The sequence below is a fragment of the Archocentrus centrarchus genome, chromosome 16 (genome assembly GCF_007364275.1).
Source record: "Archocentrus centrarchus isolate MPI-CPG fArcCen1 chromosome 16, fArcCen1, whole genome shotgun sequence".
NCBI lineage: Eukaryota > Metazoa > Chordata > Actinopteri > Cichliformes > Cichlidae > Archocentrus > Archocentrus centrarchus.
In genome coordinates this window covers 25343968-25367204 of record NC_044361.1, presented here as the reverse complement: position 1 = coordinate 25367204, position 23237 = coordinate 25343968, and the positions used below count along the sequence as shown (strand labels likewise).

General features: G+C 41.1%; 2 protein-coding genes across 3 annotated transcripts; both read right to left on the bottom strand.

Moving 5' to 3' along the window:
- Positions 1-2027: 2027 nt before the first annotated feature.
- sphk2 (sphingosine kinase 2) lies at positions 2028-15204 on the bottom strand. 2 transcript variants are annotated; one of them, XM_030750065.1, is made up of 8 exons: positions 15057-15204; positions 9820-11432; positions 8038-8187; positions 7858-7952; positions 7632-7747; positions 6529-6732; positions 4790-6398; positions 2028-4348 (listed from the first exon to the last, which is right to left on the bottom strand). In XM_030750065.1, exons 2-8 carry the CDS (start codon positions 10280-10282, stop codon positions 4286-4288), a joined length of 2700 nt encoding a protein of 899 aa, XP_030605925.1. In that variant the 5' UTR covers positions 10283-11432; positions 15057-15204; the 3' UTR covers positions 2028-4285. The 2 variants fall into 2 exon arrangements, with proteins under 2 accessions (XP_030605925.1, XP_030605926.1); XM_030750066.1 differs by lacking the exon at positions 15057-15204 and having other exon boundaries at positions 9820-11523.
- A 234-nt stretch (positions 15205-15438) lies between these two features.
- rpl18 (ribosomal protein L18) lies at positions 15439-21128 on the bottom strand. The gene is made up of 7 exons (XM_030749915.1): positions 20999-21128; positions 20323-20409; positions 20088-20195; positions 18829-18927; positions 18580-18703; positions 16693-16762; positions 15439-15565 (listed from the first exon to the last, which is right to left on the bottom strand). The coding sequence occupies exons 1-7, from the start codon at positions 20999-21001 to the stop codon at positions 15490-15492; spliced, it is 567 nt and encodes a 188-aa protein (XP_030605775.1). The 5' UTR covers positions 21002-21128; the 3' UTR covers positions 15439-15489.
- Between the last annotated feature and the right edge of the window lie 2109 nt (positions 21129-23237).

The window sequence follows — 23237 nt, the reverse complement described above, 5'->3', positions numbered from 1 at the left end:
GAAGAACCAGCTCCTAGTTTCTGTTTGGGAGAGAGATACTCTCTCTAATTTTAAGACTAGGATTAAAACATTTCCTTTTTGATAAAAGTTATAGGTAGGGCTGGATCCAGTGACCCTGAACCATCCCCCAGTTATACTGCAACAGGCTAAAGCTGCTGGGGGGAGCTTTTTGTGATGTACTAAGCCTTTCTTCTTCACTAATCTCTTATCACTCTGTGTGTTTAGACACATTTAATCATAAGTAATTATTAAACTCTGCCTCTCTCCCATAGTGTATTTCGTCCTGTCTCTGTCTGGTCTCTTCTCCCTCCCGTCACTCCCAAAGTTGCAGCAGCTGGCTGCCCCTCCCTGAGCCTGGTTCTGCAGGACGTATCTTCCTGTTAAAAGGGAAATTTTCCTTCTGACTGTTGCCAAGTGCTTGGGCATAGGTCAATGTCTGTTGGGGCTTTCTTTATAATATTGTAGGGACTTTACTCTACAATATCAAATACCTTGAGGGGACTGCTGGTGTGGGTTGGTGCTATATAAATAAAACTGAATTGAACTGAACCAGAGAACCTAAATTATGAATTCACAAACAGGATTTGGTTAATAGCTTTGATCAAGTTGCATACACTCACCGGCCACTTTGTTAGGTACATCTGTTCAAGTGCATCTGTTCAACACAAATATCTAATCAGCCAATCACATGGCAGAAACTCAGTGTGTTTAGCAAGGTAGACATGGTAAAGACGACCTGCTGAAGTTCAAACTGGGCATCAGAATATGGAAGAAAGGTGAATTAAGTGACTTTGAACGGGGCACGGTTGTTGGTGCCACTCAGTATCGGCCAGACTGCTTTGAATTGATAGGAAGGCAAAAGTAACTCAAATAACTATTAACTATAACAGAGGTATGCAGATGAGCACCTCTGAATGCAAAAAATATTGGACTTAAAGCAGATGGGCTACAGCAGCTGAAGACCACACTGTCATTTATCACAGTCACCAGATCTCAATCTAGTAGAGCACCTTTGCGATGCTACCATGTCAGTATGGCCCACAATCCCAGAGGAATGTTTCCAGCACCTTGTTGAATCTATACCACAACTAATTCAAGCAATTCTTTAGAAAAAGGAGGTCCAACTCAACACAAGCAACATGTACCTAATAAAGTGGCTGGTTAATGTGTATATTACAAATGTTTTTAGAGGAAAAGAGGGAACCGTTACAGCTCCATTTTATTAGTAATATGTGACTGAGAAGAAAGCTGGAAAGGATGGATATAGGATACAACAAGTCTGTTAAGAGTTCCCTGTCATGGTCCTGCGTTGGTGGCCCAGTGTTTTGAGTTCTTTTGTGAAGTTCTGTTTTGTTGTATTGTTTGGGTTGTGTTTCTTGGCTTTTCTCACAGTTTAGATTCTGTTTGTTATTGTCAGGTGTTCTGTTACTAGTTATTTGTATATTTTTCTGGTCTTCCCTGTGTTCCTGTGTGTTTTGTCCCTCTGTCCTGACCCTTTTCGTGTTTAGTCTCCCTTCGGGTGGTTCCTTGTGTGGTGTTTAGGTTCCCTCTGTGTATCCTAGTCCACGTGTTCTGTTAAGTCTGCGTGTGTATCGTGGTGACTCACTTCCTGTTTTATTTTGACAGTCTTGTGTTCCCTGTGCTTTGTGTTCAGTTTTGCTTCCCCTGTTGTTTCCACTCTCCCTGATTTCTTTGTGTATTTAAGCCCTCAGTTTTTCTCTGTTCTTTGTTGCGCATCATCAGTGTTTCCCTCCCTACCTGTGTGTTCCAGTTTAATGATTTTTTTTTTTCTCTCAGGCTTGGTTGAGTTTTTGTATTTTGTAACTTTTCAAACCTTCAGCAAATAAAGCTGTTTTGAGTTTAGTTTTTGTCTCATGTCCTGCATTTGGGTCCACCCCTTCCCACCACACAGCCTAACCGTGACATTCCCTGCTTTTCTTATCAAACAGTTTAAATCTACTATAAAATGTGGTGACATATTAGTGTGACCAAAGACAAAAAAACATTAATTTGCTCCAGACAAACTTAAGAAGTTACATTTATTCAAAACCATATATAACTATTAAATTTACATTGCGTATGTATATATTTTCATTGTTTTAGTAGTAATTACAGGCAGTCCACTACAGACATCTTTATGGCATTATCAACTGAGGGGGGTCAAACCCCATCATGGAATTGGTCTGTAACACCATGGTCCCAGTTATGGCCATACACAACAAAGTGTTTAGGAAGGTAAATGGTCATAACTTGTCTCTTAAACATCCAGAGTAAACATTTTGGCAAAAACTCCATTCAAAGTGTATATAGACTCTTCTATTTGGTAATATTACAAGCCTAGACTCAAAATGTTGTACTCACATTCTGTAGCTGTGTAAGCACAGTGTAATTGTGGTAGACTAGCTGCATTGTGCGCTCAAAGGAAGAAAAAATAAAATAAAAGCAAAAATAACATCCTGGTAAGCAAAGAGTTTTACTCCATTTTCTGCATTCAGGTTTAAACAGCTCATGATCAACAGCCAGAATTTACAGGCTTATTATACAAAGGCATTGATTTGTCCAGGCATGACCGAGACATACAGTAAGTTGATGACAACCCGAGCAGTTGGCACACGACCTTCCTGATTGATAAACTACACATGCTAATGATTTATACTTCATCCAAGTATATCAGCAGGTGTTAAAAAAAAAATCCTATAAAGGTTTTAACCTCTGTAGTTTGATTCCACTTATCATCATTTGGAAGTACTTGTAGTCTCAAAACATTTTTCAGTTTTAAACATCAGTCTTGTTGTTTACTTCAACAGAACGCCTCTGCTGCCAGCCAGTTTCTCAAAGTGCAAACTGTTCTTCTATCTGGTTTACTACCTGGTCTCACAACGGCGGGCATTAGTGCTGGCTCTACAGCAGGATTTTAGAGTTTCTAAATGACTTTATTAACAGTCAGTCCTACCCTCAAATCCTATGAGTCTTCAAAGTGCAACAGTTAATTCATTTCAGGCGATGCTAATGCTAGTGGATGTATTTTCTGAAACAAAACACCGCATCAGACAGAAGAGTGTTACTCTTTAGTTTGAATTGTTCTAGTGTTGTGATCGGCAGTTTTTTTGGGGCAGAAATAAATACGACACTTCTTAACTGAGGCGTGTAACGTCTGTTAAAGATCACTTGGAGATAGTGATATATTTAGACAAAAAAAAAAAAAAAAAACCAGTACTGAAGACTAAGGCTGTGAGTCAGAAAGACTTTCTGAAAACGCGTAGGCTGAAAGCACTGACAAAGAAGCTCCCTTTGTTCAGAGAGTTTATGTTCAATATATTGCAGTCTGCTATCACTGACATCATCATCACTGTGCATCCACTGGCTAAGAAAAACAGGTAGATTATGCAAACGATCAGTAATGGACACTGTTCCACGGATCCACTGCTCCTACTAATGTGATAACCTGAAACGCTGGATCTTGCTGCTCTACGTGGATTTAACTGCATGAGCAAAATGATCACTTCTAGTCGCTTTTTTTCTCCACTGATGCTTAACAGCGTTCGAGTCATGGTCTCAGATTTGATTTTTTTAATGTAGTCAACGGTCTCTGATAGGTGGACGGAGATTAGATTAGATTAGAGTTTCTTACATAAGAAGGAAAAGAGTAAAGGTACAACTGTAGTGTACAGTGTCAGATAAGGCATTCCTTTCAGGGACTAAAGTTTTTATACTCAAACATCTGGACGTGGATGAAAGGTGAGAATAATTTAATTGGGCTTTTAGTCCAAATTAATCTCAATGCAATTTTATAGCTTTTCAAGTTCACGAACAATATTCTTTAAATTTAATCTGATTTTTCTTCATCTCAACATAAGGCAAAAAAACAAAACAAAACAAAAAACAGGTAGCGCTTCTTTGCATGCATACTACGATGTATACATCCAACGCATGCACTATCTGCACAAAAACCCATAAACATTCGATTGTTCTTCCCACGCATTACCCCAGGCTGTGGCGTTTTCATGTTTCTCAGGGTACACTGTGTGTAATCCAACAGCTGTGCAATGAGGCATTTTTTTTTTTTTAATCCATTTTCAAATACACAATTAATCCCTGCAGACATGCTCCAATGATGCGTGGCTCGGTGGGTTATCCCTTTCATTAATCCTTAGAAAAGCATTTTCTGCAATTCAGGCTATTTGAAGTCTTTCAGCTACGCCAGGCCACTCAGACTATAGATGGCAACAGAGATTATTTAATTCAGTAGAGTGCTGATATGTCAATCAAATCAACCAATCCCTGATTAGAATCTGGTGATCTTCTCTCCAGAGTCTCCGACAATGAGACGGGCCATGGAAGGATGGATCTATAAAATATTGAGAGATCAGGAAACAAAAAATTACTAATAACAAGTGTTAGCATCACCAAGACAACACAGCACATTAACACTGACTGTGGAAACATACAATGCAAAAGAAAATCATGCTGCTGTTAGCAATGTGAATTAATAATCACTGATTATTCATTAAAAGCTTCTAAAATACAGACGACCTGCCTTGATACTTGATAGTCATTACAAACTAAATTCCAAACATTTAAGGCATAAACACTCTTTCCTGGTCAACAAAAACTAGATCAGAAACTACATAAATTACAACAGACAGGACGACCTGGGAATTTATCAGTCATTGTGGTTTTACTCAACAATATAAAAGCATCTGATTTTGATTTACTGCAAGAAAAATACTGTTACAAAGCAACAACTTAATAAAAAGTATAATTTGTTCTTAGTCATCTTCTTCCTGACCTGTGCTTGAAGAGGCCCATAGGGCACAAGCTCTCCATCCACAGTGAGTGTTCCTCGTGTAGACAAAGGCTGCAGCCTGAATGCTTTGCAGGTAACGTGGCTCACATATGGTGAGCTTACAGAGTGGTGGGTTCCTCTTTCCATGGCAAAGAACAGTCTCAGTAGAGTTGCTCTGGAGATCCCTGCCCGCACGAAAGTCAGGTGGATCAGCCCATCATCAAACCTGGCCTGGGGTGCAGCATGAAGGTCAGCCCCTAGGTGGGTCTGATAAAGGGCCAGGACCAGGACAAAATCCCCTTCAATGGTGATCCAGTCTCGAGTGGGAAGGGGTTGGTCGAGGGGGGGTAACAAGTCATCCCTTGGTAGATTTAAAGGCAGCGAGAAGGAGGGACGGTTCTTGAAGGGTCCTGCTGGTTCGGCAATGTCAAAGTTAAAAGATGAGGACGGTGTGCGTAAAGAGGGAGAGGGTGACGTGGAATTTGGGGTATTAGGACGGGGGGCAAGGTAGGATGATGAGTGTGGGGAGGCACATGATGGAGATGAGGGGGGTGTAGGGGAAAGAGACAGAGAGAGAGAACTGAGTTTAGGGGGGAGGGAATTTGTCTGGGAGTGTTGAAGGAGCGAGAGGGGCCTTGGCCGGGAGGCGTTTTGGTTTTTGTCCAGGGTTTTGGCCTTGTAAGAGAAGGGAGAATGCCGAAAAGGAGAGGAGATGGTCAAAGCTCGCTCACGAGCAACATCCAGTGAGTACGATTCTTTCTGGTAGTAGGTTCCATTCAGATCCATGTCCTCCACGCCATTTGAAGCACCAGAATCTGCATCAACCTCCTGACTGAGAGGCTGATTGTAGAGAGCTTCGGCTATCTGGCTTGAAGGGGCTGAATTCTTTCTTAATGTCTGTCTCGCTTCCTGAAGGCCATCTTGGTGGGTGACCTCTGGGTCTTCATCTGCCTCTCGCCCCATGACAACCCCATAGCTGTCTCCCAGCTCTCTCGCTTGCAACACTCCCTCTCCTTCTACAGAAACACCACTGCCTTCCTCATCCTTTCCTCTATCTTCTTCCTCCATCTCCTCGGAGTATTGCGCTGCTGGTCCATCATCTTCCCTTTCATCCTTGATCTTTTCCAACCTTTCTTCCCTTCCCATTATGCATTCATCCCTTTCATTTGATTCTGAAATCCCTGACCTCTCTGAACATGTCCCTGACTTCTCCTCCTCTGCTTCCATCTCCATCTCTCCCTCCCTCTCTCTATCTTCTGCCAGACTGCTTGCCCTCACCACACCTGTGCCTCCTCCCCTGGCCCTCTCCCTTCTTCTCTCCCTTTCTTTCTGCCGCTCCTCTTTTTCTCTCTCTCCCTCACCCCTGCGGAGGCTCCTCTGTTCACTGATGCCCATGTCAGAGCAGGTGCGATGGATAGGCGTGCGGCAGAAGCCCTCCAGGCCTTCTGTGATACTGCGAGAGAGGGGTCTCCTTGGTGGAGGAGGCGTGGCATCTGGTGAAGTGGTGACAATAGAGGGTGGTAGGTAGGAGAGACGGCCCTTGTAGGACCGAAGAGAAGCTATGCGCACTAAAGTGCCCAGGGTGAAGCGAGCTGAGCCCAGGCCACGATACCTGTAAGAAGACAAGATTGCAAGGAGAGCTTTATTTTTAAAGTGATCCCACATAATGCCAAAGAAATTAAAAATTAGGCTTTGATGAAGAAAACAACACTGGATTAAGACGATGAACACTTAACACCTACCTCTCACTCTCAATGTCCACATCGGACACAAAGCCCCAGGCAACAGAAAGAAAGGAAAACAGTCTGCTGGGTGCTGCAGCACGATTGTTGTTGGATGGAGTGGGGCTTGTTGTCACAGAGACGAGGTCCATGGGTCGGACTTCACCTCGACAGAGCAAAAAGCAGCAGTTCAAAAGGAGGGGCTCTCGAAGGCACATGTCATACCTGAGGAAGATAAAAAAAAAAAAAAAAAAAAAAAAAAAAAGACAGCAAGATCCTCCCGTCAGTAAAGAAGAAAAGAGATCTGTACAACAGCTATTCAAAGACATCTAGTTCTATGCAACAAAAACACAATACTCAGCTGTTGTGTCTGAATGCAGTTTATTTTAACTGAATAAATCTGCATATCTATAAGCATTTTTGGTAAGGTAATTTCTTATAAAATCAACCAAATCTGAAAAAAACCAATCCCATCTGACCCCCTCAGAGGTCCTCAGGATCAACTGAACATCTGTGTATGAGTCAGCAGATAAGGACACTGCACTGAACACAAGTGTCAGAGCAACTGGATATTTCTCTCTAAAGTTCAGTAATGGAAAAAAAAAAGAGACATTCCATCTTATGCTAAAAGAACATTCAACACAAGCAAAGAGAGCACCCAGTGATCCTGAGACCCTCTGTGATGTAGATCCGACGTCAGCAATCATGGCTAGAAGATGAGCCTGGCATCAAAATGTAGTTATGAAGGAAATCCTTCATTGTCTAAAACTTGTTTTGACCAATTTACACAAAGTTTACACAAAATGCACTTTTTGAAGTTTTTCTGGTGAATTATCAGAAAACAGATAAATCATTCAGGGTCCCAGAGCTTGTTTCTGTTACTCTCTGTCATTGACATTAAAGCAGTGGAGTTTTGTCGTGAAAGAGTCCTATACATGGCCCTAGACTGCATGTGAAATAATGATATATGATTGGCTAATTCACAGCTCATAAAGTTTAAACATTAACTTGACTGTACCCGTTATCAGCAAACAGAATCTAGGCTGTCAGTATTACTTTAAAATATGCACTGTGAAAGCACCAAGGGAGATATGAAGACTTGATGCTGCACAGGATGTGCTCACCCTGCGTGGTGGTTGATGGAGCCAGCCAGTGCATTCCCAGAGCCGCAGGGTAGAATGCCGACAGGTGTTTTTATTGCTTGTTCCCAGTCTGGGCGCTCCATCAGCCCATTAATAACCTGCAGTAACACAAGTCAGAAGATTTAAATAATCACGGTGTTTGACACAGATGTGCATGTATGCGCCAGAATTTCACCCTGTTTGTGCCTACAGGACAAAAACACCTTACCTCATGCAGCAGACCATCCCCAGAAACAATGATGATGCCATCCCACTCCGGGAGTGATATTTCTCTGATGAGCTCTCTGGCATGGTTCTGGCGTTCTGCGACAGGGCAGTTAAGTTAACACCTGTAATATAAATGCATGCAACCTGACTCATGTGGGTGTTTTTGACCTTGGGGCGTTACCTGTCTGTATAAGGTTGTAACTGATGTTGGCCTCTCTAATCATTGGCAGGATGTGGGTCTGACACCACTGCATTGCCTGGCCTCTTCCACTGCAGGGATTGACCAATAACAGTAGTCGCCTGGGACGAGGTAGCAGACTTCTTGAAAATTCTAAAAAAAAAAGAAGAACAGAATTAACTGGTTAAAACCTGCAGAGCTTTGGTCCTGGACAAAGAAAGCAGTTCAGTGCATTTTCAAAACAAGCAAGCTAAGCTGTTATTACAGTGTTGCTCAACCCTGGACTTTGAGTGCATTCACCCATTTGAAGTTCTCCCGACAGGATGTACATAACACTGTCCTTCAAGAGCGAGTGAGTCTGTCATTCATTAAAGCTCAGATATATGATAAAGGACGCATTCAGACTTTAGAATATAAGAATTAAAGTTGGTAAAAACTAAACAGCAGTATACAAAGGCAGTGAAACTGTACTCTACTCCTGTTCTATACTCCTGACAGGAAAGTAAGTCTCTAAATCAATCTAAGCTATAGTATGCTATAGATGAAATCCAATGGTGCACGCAGGGAGATCACATGACTGTCCTGTCACATAATCCTTGATTATGCAACAAACTACACTTATGCCATTCTGCAGAAAACCCAACTAACCACACCTATAATGCCCATCAGCATAAGCATTCTCAGAATTGAGACAGTAAATGATTCAGAAATATCATTATGAATGTACCACGAGCAGAAAAATGAAAAACAAATGACAGCTGCATCGCTGCTGATGAAGGGGACGGACTAAAGAACTCAAAAGACTGGGAGATTTACGAGACTTAAGGATTAAGGAACCAAACCTAAAGAGGAGCAAAGGAAAAACAAAAGATGGTAGATGCTGGTTAACTCTGTGCCACAGAGACAATGGTGACAAAAAAAGTAAACACAAACACAAAGTTCACACTGAGCAGCGAGATAACTAAGGCTGGTGAATCCCCACCCTCTGTCTCTGCATTAGACACCGAATGATAGGGACCACATGCGCAGGAAAGATAAGAGGACGGACACACAGCTTTAGATAAATAAATTCAACAAAAAGATGCAGTCATGTGAACCGCAGAAAAGCCAAACTACTCTCAATACTAAATCTCACAGCCTCTTAGGGTGCATTAGTGTTAATCCTCATTTGTCTTTTACATAATGCCCCAAAATGCTGAACTACTCTTGGTACCAGTTGTGCCCTTAGTGATTTAATACATAAAAGTCTTGGTTCTCTGTGACAGTAAGCTATACTTAGTAACAGTTTACAAAGGGGACATGGAGGAAATTGGACTGAAGCAAGATTGTGTGATTTTCTGTAGTAAACATCAGAAATTCAAGACTTAATCATGGAGATCAAACACAAAGGCTAAAGCCCCATAAACACTGTGGTAAGCTATCAGCGTTAACCTTTTAATTAAGCTGTCAGCTCAGTACATAGTATCAATGATAATCAGACCAAGCAAGACATCTGAAAACAGACTCTAGCCTCAGGTGATTGTGATGGTTATTGTTCACTAAAGTTTTATTTTTTTTTAAACCAAATAGTGATTAAATATAATAAAAACTGGCATAATTATTTCCTGAAAATGTTCAATAGCTGCACCTCATTTATCACATAACTTACACACAATTTTATTATTAAAACACAGAAAAGTACAGTAAAGGTAAAATACACAAAATCTGTACTGCTACTACAGTCTTTAGCATGTTCTTTAAAAAACAACATCCAACAAACCTCAGGTGAAACACACACACACTCACCTGTGTTAGCGGTGACAGTCACACCTCTAAGTAGACACTGCACAGCAGCTGACCACCTCTCAGCTTCGGCTCTGCTTTCTGCCAAGTAGGCCCTCACCTGCCTGCGCCGGGACACCCCTTTCCTTCTTTTTCCTGGTGGGTACCAGTAGAGCACTAGCAGAGGTGGTGCAGGCGACCGGGGACAGCTGCACCCCACCAACTCTGATAAGGGCAGCAGGAGACGAGCTTCCTTTCCCGGGCGGGGCGACAGGCGCTGTATGTGTATGTGGGTGTGGGTGAGGGTCAGGGCGTAGTTAGATGCCAGAGCTGGAGTTGGGGAGACAGCTGGGGATAGCCCTCCAGTGCCACCAGGGCTGTTGGGACAGGTGTTATTGTTGCTGTTGCTGCCTGATCCCCAGCTGGCAAACTGGCTGTGAAGAAGAGCTTCTGCTGGAGAAGGTGAGGAAGGTTCTGGGGATCGCATCTTCTTTGCTCAAAGCTTATCAGTCTACAGAATTTCAGGGTACAATTTTCTAAAGTTAGAGGCTCAAAAAGGGCAATCTGCCAACTCTTCCGAGATTTGCAGTGAAAATCAAAAAGTATCCGATTATCTGTCGAGAACTTTATCCTGAAAATCTCTTCAAAATCATCCTTCCTTGTCAGTGCTTCAATATAAGGGGCAAAGTCACAAAAAAAAAAAAAAGATCTTCCTGTCTGTCCAGTTCAGATATACATCTTCATTTAAAAAGAAAAAAAGAACTTCTTCCAGTTCAACGCTTCTTCAGTTTAGAGTATTTTTTACTTATCCAGTGAAGATGGGAACTGCTAAAAACCAGTCTTTGTGTCACAGTTAGAAACCTCCCATCACAGTTTGATCTGTAGGGCTGTCAGCTTATACAGTTTGCTGCCAGCTGGAAAGTGGACAGGAAATACATCAACATATTCAAAACCAAAAGAATTTAAAAAATGTAAAACGGGTCATTTAAACAAAAATAAAAGTGTTCTTCACAAAGATTGCATAAGTATAAAAATAAGTTTACATTACAACGTAAAAGCCACCTATTGTTATAGCAATATAAGGCAGCTGAGCAGCTACTTAACATTGGCAATATGCCTTTAAATAATTACACAAATGGACAAAAATGAAACTCTTAGTTGCATTAAAAAAATGATCATTAAGTATGAACAAAACAAAACGCAAACACACCTTGTTTAGACAAGGAGATTACAATAATTAAATTAACGCACAAGATTTCTGTAAAGTAGGTTGCATTTTAAGTGTTGCCTGTAATTAATGCCACAACGATATGATTAGTGCAGACTTTTCAAGACCTTTGATACCTCTATTGCTATCTTGATCTAAGTGACATAAAGGAGGCAGACAAGAGGAGTGACTAAGCCAGTCCCCCCCAGACAGTAGTGTGATAAGTTTCACTCAATCAAGTACTACTCCACAAGACGAGGAGCAACACAAGGTAAGACAGGTGAATCAACAAAATGACAACGAAAATCAAAAACAAAAACAGAAACAAAACAAAAGACAAACAAGGAAACGGTTCCAGTTGGGTCCTTGGTTTATGTCATCTTAAAGTCCTTGAGTCATGCCTCACGTTCCCTCCCAAATATCTCTGTTCCTGTTTGAGGACAAAGGAGAACAGCAGTTAGTGGAAAAAAACAACAATGGGAAAAAAACAAAAGCAGGGGCCTGACTAAGAAGCAAGTTCAACATACCCCAAATATTTTTTCCTTATCTGGCTTCACTTACTCTAACAGCCACTTATCAACTCAATAAGTCATCCCAGTATTTCCCAATCTACCTGTGAGTGTGTTCACATAAAGGGCACACAGCCAAACTCAAATATGGACAGGTCCACTGGCAGGAGAGTAACATATTTCACAAAGAAGCTCAAACCATAATAGAAAAATCCAAAGAGGTGAAACACCCAAATACTCGCTAAAAGCATCACAGCTGCTGCAGACAAAGCAGCAGTGTGTGTGTGTGTGTGTGTGTGTGTGTGTGTGTGTGTTGCTTGCAGCAAACAGGGGAAAAAAGCCTGCCCTTACACAGCTAGGTTGGTTGGTTGGTTTTCATTGCCAGCAGGAAGTCAGACCTGTTCCTGGTCAAAGTCAGACTCTATCAGGGATGCCCTTTGTCACCAGTTCTATTTGGAACTTTAACGGACAAAAATTTCTAAGTGCAGTCAAGCTGTGGAGGGTTCTGGTTTGGTGGCCTGAGGATCACCTCTCTGCTTTTTGCGGATGACGTGGCTCTTTTAGGTCATCAGGCAATGACTTACAGTACTGGGGAGGTTGGCAGCCAAGTGTGAAGTGGCTGGGATGGGAATTAGCACCTCCAAACCTGAGGCCATGGTTATCAGTTGGAAAAGGGTGGAGTGCCCACCCTAGATTGGAGGAGGGGGGACTGCTGCCTCAAGTGCAGCAGTTTAACTATCTTTGAGACCTATTCATGAGTGAGGGAGGAGTGGAGTGGGAGATTAATAGATGGACTGGCGCCGTGTTGGCAGTGATGTGGGTGATATGCTGGTTTGCTTCGGTGAAGAGAGAGTTGAGCGTGAAAGCAATGCTGTCGGTTTACTGGTTGATCTACATTCCTATCCTCACCTACAGCCACAAGCTCAGGGTAGTGAACTAAAATAATGGCATCACGGACACAAGCAGTGAAAATGAGCTTCCTCAGAAATGAGGTCCAATATTGATACACATCAAAAGGAGCCAGCTGAAGTGGTTCAGGCATCCTATTCAGATACCTCCTGAGCCCCTCCTAGGTGATGTGTTTCAGACATGTCCTACCCTAAGGACGTTCTGGGGCAGACCCAAGACGTGCTGGAGAAATTATATCTCTTGGTTGTCTCGTGAATCCCTTGGAAGTGCTAAAAGATGTGGCAGGGGGGAGAGGGAGATTTGGTTTGTCTTTGCTACGACTGCTGCCCCTGCAACCAGGATCTGGGATAAGCGGTAGAAAATGCATGGATGAATGGATGGGTGGATGGATAGATGGCATTAAAAATCCAATATTTCTCCTTGATGCTCATCAGAGAAAGACAAAAACTTCAGACCCTAATACTAACAGCACCATGAGATCCACAAGCTTTTCCAGAAATAGAATCATTATTTTCTATATAGCAGATTGGTCAGTAGTCAGTAATTGCATAGGCCATGATCTCTTGAATACAACCTCCTCTGGGACAGGTTAAATCAAAGTTACCATGGTGAGGTACCCGATAAAAAGCCAACCACCTTAGTAACACTGAAAACCCAGTGTTACACTTCACGTCACTTCACTAAGCCCCAAATCTTGCTTCCTAGTACAGGCTTCAGCACTAAAATATATGGTGATAATCATAAAGTGATTTAGCAAATATTTAAGAAATCAAAATTTAAAAAGCAACACACTAAATTAAATGAATCAAATTTTAGCTCAGGAAAAAGATAATACTTCTGTACCACATTTTCACAACTACAGCAGATTAAGCACAGAGAAGGACTATGATGATAAGAAAAGGAGATTATGGTTAGTGGGTGTAGCAATATAAGATCCATTATGCCCCTTGAACTGAGGTGCATCTGTGCTAAAACACGTAATGACTCAAGAGTCACATCCTCAACTGGTTTGCTGAGACACCATTTTTTGTGGAGGAAAGGTTGCATGACAATTCATCTATATTTTCCAATTCAGGGTAACTTCTGCATAACAGGATTTAGGGACAGTGTCTCTTTCACAATTTAAATGACCTAGTTGGTACTGGATCTTACAGATTTTGCAAGGAGTATTAGCTTTTCGCATGCTCATGTTTGCCCCACCCAAGGAGGTTCACAATAAGTCTGGTGTTATTAGAGAGCTGTATCAGGATTTTTCCTGCTTGTAAAACCTTTCAGTGCCCTCCAAAGATGTTTCAGCCTTCTACCAAAGGAAAGCCAACAAAACTGTGATTTTTTTAGCACGTTTTTGAAAGTGGGGTTTAATTTACTTAAGCTTAAATAAAAAAATTTTGTTTATAAAATGGGCAAAAATAACAGGAAAATACAGAGTTCTGTTAAGTAAGGTACCAGACTCAATGCAGAGCCAGGAAAAATCACTGCATATGAAGCCAAAATGCACCGAGTTATAACATAAAAACTCCTTATATAGTTAGTCAGTTGCAAAATTCCTAACGTATTATTTTTCAAATTATTTTACATGAGCGATTACACCAAATTTTAAATCGCCAAGTCAGCAGGAGCCAGATCATTAGACTTTAAGCCCGTGAAGTACAATTCCTGCAATCTCACGTGGGACTTCAATATACCCTAAATTAATAAACTGGTTACATCTTTCAACATTTATAGCAGTCAGGAAACATTATGCAAGCTGTGCTGCAGACAAAATCAATACTTGGCTGATGTCCCGTCCTGATAAAGCACACACAGAAAAAAGGGACCCTAGCGATGCCCATTGTTGCACCTTACGTCCTTGAAAAGCAGGGCGGGAACACCCAGAAATAATAATAATAATAATCCTATGTTCCGGCTAATTCTGGTCTCCAACACAATGAGGCTGCTTGTTGAGTGACTTCAGAGTATTTTTGGCCAGGTTTCGACGGGGTTACGCTTTTGAACTCGAGGACATACGTAGAGTAACGGCTTTATTAAACATTTATTAGCCGCTTGTCTGGTAGTAAAAGCCATGTCTCATCATTAAACTTTAACGCTACAGCATGGATTTGACAGGCTGTTAGCCAGCTAACCTGCTCAACTTTAGCTGTATTTTAACGGTTACAGCAGAGTTAAAGAGCCGATCCTTATGGGTTGCAGTCTTTGAAACGAGATGGTGAAATATAAACTGTAGGGAGCAGGTCTTTGTTTACGCTAAATAAAGCTGCTAAGCAATAGTTATGAATAGAGCGTCACTAACGTTAGCTACTGCAAACGGCTGACACACTGCGGGAGCTAACGGTCTGCTAGCTGATATGCAGTCCCAGTTCAAGACGACTTGTATATTCAGATTAAATTCCATTAAGAATTGGTGGGCAACACCGTGGACGTACTGGCAGGTCATTTTCACTTATTTCTTGCTGGCTTTAATGACATACTCGGGTTAGCGCAGATACATGTTATTAGCTAGCAGTTATCAAGACTCTATTAAGACGATCAACAGGAAAATTTGTTTTCGAGCTTTACATATTGCCAGGAGAATATTTCCAAGACCCACGTTTAATATCACTAAATGATGTTTAAAAAAAAATAAAGCCCCAGATTACCTCATCTTGGCTCCCCTCTCTCGACAGATAGCCTCTGAAAGCCGTGGCTCGGTGCAGGAAGTGTGTGGAGACGCAGGAGCAGCAGCTCTGACCGGCGGAGAGGAAATCCAATGACGATAAGGAAAACTGAACGCCCACCCACCGACATTCTCCAATCATTGACAGACCAGCACTTCCTGGCCAAGTCACTTGTTATCAGGCCGGCTGATAAATGCAAATTAAAAGATATGTCCTGCAACATTTATGGTGAGGCCTCAGTCTATTAAGCAGCTACACACCAATCAGCTCATGCCTGGCTGCTGCTTTAAAACGAGCTTCATGTGAACAATGAAGGGTGCATTTTGCAAGGGTGAGTGAGCAGTCAAATAAAACCCAGAAGACATTTTGTACAGCCAGCCTTTTATTGGTAGCAGAGTGAAAACAAAAGCACACACTAGTTCTTGTAGCCGCAGCTGGCTCTGCGACCACGGGCTCTCTCGAACTTCCTGCCCTTGGAGAGGACATAGGGCCTGGACAAAGACAAAAAAACAAAACAAAAAAAAAGGGGGGGGTTAAAAAATAGCATAGTGGCAACACACACCTAACACACCTCTTCTCTGCGAGACTGTGCAGCAGGTATTTGAAAGAAGCCTTTCATAGCTAAGCATTTACATCATCCTGTGATTCACAATCCAAATATGTTGATGGCTCAGCCTAAGAGCTTTATTTGTTTGGAACAAAGTGCTGGGGGTTATTTTGTCTAGCACATTTATCGTGGCACACATTTATACGTTACACCAGCCCAACAGGTTTTTAACGTGTTAAAGACAGGCTTCATTACCAGTAACTACATTCTGATGTACTGTCACTACTACAAAGCCTGCAGTCTTGCACACGTATGGTTTATGTTATGAGTTACTGTGCATTTTCTTGTACAAAACAGTTTTAAAGTTTCTCTGCACAGCGTCTTCTGGTTAAATTAAATATTGCAAGACTAATTTATAATAGTGTTATTAATGTGTGAAAATCATTGTTCTACATTGACAACAGCACAACACCACCAACTTCTGTTTGGGTTCAAATATCAAACCCTGATTAAATCAAGATACATGTACCAGAGACACCACTTTAAAAAAAATAAATCAGCTGATAAATTGACATAGGGTGCTTGCCAATTCTCACTTTTGAAAGGGTGGTATTTCAATTGCTAATCAAATCTTCTCTAAGGAGAGGAGTCAGAGAAACAGCTATAGATGGAGAGTGTTGGATGTGTATTGATTATGTCTAATCTAAATGTAACCCCAGTTTAAAAAAAAGCATGTCAGAATAAGGGAATCTTAATTCTGGCCTTGGTGAACTCTCAGGCATTAGAGTGGTTAAAGCATGAACCAACAGTGCAACTACTGAGAATCCCTTGAGAGGTTTCTCACACATGCACTGTAGCCCTGGTAAAACCAAACAGTGTTTATAGCAGTGAGAACGCTGATGTTGATAATCTCCTTTTGTGAGCTACAGATGAGAAAGGGCTAGTTGGGGCAAGCGTGGACAATGGTCTCACTGATTCGTTCAACACAGTCCAAAATCCATGTGTGTAACCAGCTTTAGTTAAAGGTTTAATTGTTTACAACACCAACAACAATACTGGGTGTACACTTACTTGGTGTGGCTGTGAGGGGTTCCAGGGGCTTTTCCAAAGTGCCTGTACACCTCTCTTGCTTTACGGGGTCCTGGAAGACAAACAGATATTAAGAGTTAAAAGTAGATATAAATGCTATATACCAGCTAACGTCATTACTAGTAGAAAGCTACAAGTCATAACTGATGGAAACCCAGGAGCACTTCCAGTCAAACTGGAAATTTAATTCACTTTTTAAAAATACAGTTTGCCTGTTTCTACCTTCATGTGGCAGATTAAGTACAAGAATCACATTGTTACAGATCAGATTTGTAGATATTTGGGATCCATGCATCCAACCTTTTCCAAATTACAATACCCTGGCTTCAGGTATCTACTGATACCAAGTATCAATCCAATACCACCGTTACATCAATAAGCTGCATCCCTGCATCAGGACTTACTCTGACACCACTTTCCTAATTTTGGAAAATAAAATGTGAAACAAATGTACTCAACTAATATTTTTTGATAACAAAATTACATAACAGAGAGAAGCTGAGGGGTAAAGCAGCATAGTTGTGTGAGCTTTTTCAGCTGTGTTAACTCAATTGTTAACAGTTTGCAGTTCTGTAAAGAAACATTTGCAAACAAAATCTGTCTGCAAAGCAGCTGTGAAGCACGTCCAAACTGCTGACCCTTTGCTGTCAGCTTCTACATGCTATGCTATCGCTCCCGCTAGCAACCAGTGAACTGCTGCTGAGGAATGGCAACGTAAACACAGAAGTGAATCGATCCAACGATATCAGGTCCAGCTTTTGGGTCAGGATGCAGACTGATGAAGTATATCTGCCTACCAGATATACTGAAGATCTGAAGAAATAAGAATACGCAAACTGTACAACAGACAACTTATAACAGACCCAAAACTAATGTTTACACTCATTTCATGTAATTTTCTGGGGCTGTTTTGAAAAGAACAATCTGTTTTGACAGCTGACAACATGAATGTTCAATGCAATGCTGCAACAGCAACACATTCAGGTTATCATAGTTAACTAAAACTACACAAAAAATTAAAACTAGATGTGAAAAAACATTTTAATCAACTAAAATAAATACAAATACTACACTTTTGGGAAAAAAATAGACAAACCAAAATGATTTTGTAAACTTTAACATAAAAAAAGAGGAAATTTACTTAGTTTTAATATTTGGTTAAATTTGCTATCACACTTTGCCTGATGAGGCTTTGGACATGTTTATTGAGACTTTGTATGTTTACTGGGCTGTGAGTCAGCTGCTTTTAAAAAGTTATGTTTTTATTGTAATTCTATACTGATTATCCTAAATCTTGGCCAACTTCCTCCTCCTCCTGTAACGATCAGTACAAGACATGAATATTTACAATAAAAACTTGCACAGTATGATGCCCACTCATCAGCTCTTATTACAAGTGGTTATTGGTGTTATTTGCCAATTTTCTGTTTTTTGGGGGTTTTTTTGGTACCCAAATAAATAAGTGAAAGTTAGTCCTTGGGTCTCTATCACAACAAAAATTACTCAAAAAAATAAATAAATAAATAAAAATAAAGGAGATGTATACAAGTCTTATGTGGTTTATGAGAACAGATCCTGAGATAACCATCTGCATGCATAACTCAGCCAGTGTTCTCATGCGCAGAAATAAAATATTGATTTCCATTTAAGAGTAGAAGAATAGTTGTCTGATGCACCATCATCTATGGTGATTATTTATTCTCCAAATAACTACTGAAGCACTACAGTTTCAGCAAACTAAACACTTCAGTGATTATTTGGTCAATCTTCTTTGTGGGCCACCTTTTAGGGTATCAAGTAATAACATGTCTCTTTTCACAAAATAGGATAGGTGGAATGCATTTACTATAAGATCCAACTCAACATTACCTGACAGCAGCACTGTGCCTTTTCCTTTGGGAGAGGCCAAAGCCAGCTGGTCAAAGGTCATCACCTGACCTCCTGCCTTCAGGATCCTGCGGCGGGCACCATCAGTAACCCTCAGAGCGCAGATCTGTGGGACAACAAACAGGAGTTGAGGTCTAAACTGGAGACAGCTTTACAATGTTGAAGAACCAGTTAGTAAATGTATTTTCTGTGGGTGAACTTCAATGTTTATTTCTAAAATATAAGGCCTACCTTGAGCTTGGGGATATCCTGAATCCTGACATCATCAGTGACTGTTCCCACGACGACAGCGATTTTGTTCTCACGGCCAGCGAGCTTCATCTTACGGATCTAGGGGGTAAAAAAAGTTAAAAAAAATAAATTGGGGTTATTTCAAAGTGTGATTAAAGATCTTTATCAAAATCAATAATCCAATGCTTTGTTTTACAGAATCTGTGTTGAGAAACATTAAAAGCTAAAGTGAGACAAGTAGTAGCGATGAGGGACCAGAATCGTCTGATTTTCTAGCAGTGACTGGCCGGTTAGCCTCCCATATGACTGAGTGCGAGCCAGTCTGTTTCACGAATGCACAATACATTCACAGTACCACAGAGGGGAAAAATAGAAGTCACACGCACATTCACAGCCATACGCTGACATGTTGCTAGCATGGGATGTCCTCACTGTGAGTGAAAACGGCGGCAAAAACATTTCTAACAAATGTAATCAGAACTTAAACACGGAGGTTTTAAAGAAGCTAATAAAGGAAAAGCAGCTAGTCATATGGCAAGCAAGCTCAGTATGAGCAAAGGATCAAAGCTGTAAACAGTAAAATTATGGAGATAAGTTAATAGAAAAAGGTCGATATCGTGCTATCTGGTGAACATATACATACTGGAAAATAATGCAAGTACCCGACATTTATCTTGTTACATAAATCTGCTGCACCTTGTTTTGTTTGGCAAGGTAAAAGCTGCCAGGTAAAGGTGGGTGTACAGCAACTCATTTTCAGTTAGTCATTTGTGCCTCTTTGCAGTACCAGTGCGCCTAATTTTCAGTTGTAAATTACTGCAGTTTCGGGTAAACTGTAAAGTTTAATACTTTTTTTATTATTAAAGTAATTTTTGCCTTAATTTATTTTTATTTGTATATGGTGTCAATTATAGTTCTTAGAAAGAAAACTGCCAGATCACACATGAAGAAAAATAAAATCAGGATCAGACAAGGAAATGGCAATCGGTGCATCTCTCATAAGTAGGAAGACACACTAAATTAAGCCCAAGTACACTGTAAAATGCACAACCTTAGTAACCCCCAGATAGCCCTCTTATATTTATTTTAAGTTCACTGCAGAGTTCACTACATCAGGCTAGGGATGGTAAAGACTAAAAGTCTACAGCATACTGTAACTAATGCATTAAACCAGCTATCTTCCATAACACAAAGTTACTACAGTAAGACCAAACGGGAGGGTGGGTGTGAAAATCAAGGTGAGGGGAAGAGAGACTGACCAGGCGGGAGATGGCAATGGGGGGCCTGTTGGTCCTGCTCATGAACAACCTCCTCAGGACGACCCTGTTGAAGGGAGCATTGGAGCGGCGGGCCAAGAACCTGTACAACTGTTAAAGGAAAAACGCACCAGGGTGGTCAGGATGAGTAATGCTTTAGACTGTTTAGTAGTTCAAATGTACAAGCTCCCAGCTCAGAACTTCACAAGCCAAGGTAATAGAAATCAGTATAACTTACCTTGACCAAGAGCCTCAGATAGATATCCTGGCTCTTTGGCTCCTTCCTGTGCACCTTACGGTCCTTGTTGTGCCTGATGTCGACTCCCTGGAGAGAAGATCAGAAACACATCCATGTATTAAACAGTTAGGCAGCACATATAAGCTTTACTTAAACACCTCATACATCTAACCTCAATTACTTATTTTCAAGTTCATCAATGCCACACCACAAACAGAGTAACATTCACCACTAAAACACACTACACAGCTCATACTCATGGTCACAGCAGCGGCCGGTACACACGTTGACACTTCGCAGCTAACTGCTAACTCTGAACGCCACATCAATCAAGCCAATGGTGCCAAATACAGGAACTTTTGATATTTAGAAACACACGCTAAAATTGGGGGTAGAATAAACTGTGACCTGAGATAATAGCTGACATCTTTAATCCATTTTAAAGTTGACTTATGATCAACTCCAAAGCGTAAACCGGCTGCCGATGTCGGCTCCTAAGAATGTAGGCTACTGCTAATTATATGGTCAAACCACACGAAATCATGGCACGGCTGCGACATAAAGTATGTTTAAAACTTGCAAATGTTTTCATCTAAAACATCAGGTGGTTTAATTCAGAGGATGACCTCGGATAGTCTGACTATCGCCTTTTACAAATTCTGCTAGCAGAACCTACCATCTTGGACTCAGAGCGAAAAGGGGAAAGGAAGACCCGAGGTCGCGCGATAAACTGTGCACTGAAATCTCGGGACCCTGATTGGTTAGAGCTAATCCGTTTCCTGCCCCAGCAGCTCTGACGGTTTAGAATGGCACCTCCAGTGGTAGAAGGAGCAAGGGAGATTTTCTGGGGTTTATCTAGTACAGGGGTAGGCAGAGGTGGGAAGTAACGAAGTACAAATACTTCGTTACTGTACTTAAGTAGATTTTTCAGGTATCTGTACTTTACTTAAGTATTTATTTTTCTGACTACTTTTTACTTTTACTCCCTACATTTTTACACAAGTATCTGTACTTTCTACTTCTTACATTTTCAAACAGACTCGTTACTTTTTAACACGTCAGAGAGAAGTTTGCATTTCCGGTCAGTGCGCCTTCAAACATAAAACGATTTGAGCCTAAATGGAGGAATAATAACATATAAGAGACAATCGTACTGCGTATCCTCCATCACCGGGGCTTATCTCGTACAAAGGGATTAAATACGCAAACCCATATAATTAATGTATCATTTATAGCGCTATAATCGGGCCGGACCGAGTCCGTAAGTTGCGCTGCGGCACATAAACAGCTTAGCTAGCGCTACTGAAGAGGAGCGAGCATGAAGGGAGTAACGTGTGGCAGGTAAATGCAACGTTTCTAAATGCTCAACAAATATCAGCAAACACACAAAGTATGTGCAGTTTGTTACACAGCTAGCTAAAAGAAGAGCTGCTGTATTTCAGGGAGAGCAAAGAGAGAGAAGTTCACTCAGAGATGGAGAAAGAGGACAGGAGAGGAAGGAGAGAGGTTAGAATTAAAGGTAAGGAGTGGAAAACAAACTGAAGTATGCTGACTTTGTGTAATTCAAAGATTGTATGAAAATACTGCAGTTTAGGTTAGTTTGTTGTACTGTATTTACAGTAAAGCTCTGTGTTGGACTGGAGCACAGTGTTTCTGTTCATGGTCAGAGTTACAGGTTACATCAGTGCAGCAGAGATGAGTTTGAAGCTGCTGATGCTGAGATTCATTCACTGAATCCAACATTTCTACAGCCTGTATGCTGTCAGTGTAGGGGATGGAGATCAGCTCAGAGAGCTGTGAAATACTGGGTTACATCTTTGTGAGTTCACTTCATCCACACAGAGCAGTAAACCTCAGAGCAGCAGCAGCAGGTCAGCTGATCACAGCCTGCACACCAACATCATTTACTGCAGCTCACAATAGAAAGTTGTGATTCTTCTCCCCATGCAGAGCCACTACAGCTGATCTTAGGGTTCCTCCACCTTCTGAATCCCACTGTAACCCCTGAGTATCCTCATGTTGGTGTTTAGGTGGAGGCACAGTCACCCTCTACTATGGAGGACACAGAGAACAGAGCTGTGCTTAAATTCCCTTTCACAGTTTGTGTCCTACATAACAGATTCAAGCTGAGTGCATTCATTAGGATTAAAATTTAGATTGGAATAACATTTGTATTCTCATGTACTATTTTATATTATTACAATAATATATAATGAGGTTCGGTTTGTTTTACACAAAAATAGCAGGTAGAAACATCCTCCAAAGAACTACTTTTACTTTCTTACTTTGAGTACATTTCAGAGCCTGTACTTTTTTACTTTTACTTAAGTAGAGAAGTTGAACCAGTACTTTGACTTTTACTAAAGTATTTTTTAACATAAGTACTTGTACTTCTACTTAAGTACAGAATGTCAGTACTTTTGCCACCTCTGGGGGTAGGGAAGTCCAGGCCTCGAGAGCCGGTGTTCTGCAGGTTTTAGATGTCTCCCTGATCCAGCACACCTAAATCAAATGACTGAATTACCTCCTCAGTCTGCAGTCAAGTTCTCCAGAGTCCTGCTAATGACTTCTATATGTGATTCAGGTGTGCTGTTCAGGGACACATCTAAAACCAGCAGGACACCGGCTCTCGAGGCCTGGAGTTCCCTACCCCTGATCTAGTGCAAATGTGGATGTAACAATACGGATTTCTCACAAGGAAAAAGAAAATTAGGACATTAATGAAAAATGTTAGAAGGATATTTATTTTAACCATGCATATTAACAGTAAAAGGGTTTTTGTTTTATGCCACTTTGCATCGGTCTCACCTCCTTGCTCCACCATGCAGCCTGTAATAAGGATGAGCCCACAGCGAGTCACCAAAATGCACAAAACAAGATCGGATTTTAATTTCAATATGTCCCTGCTCTTTTTT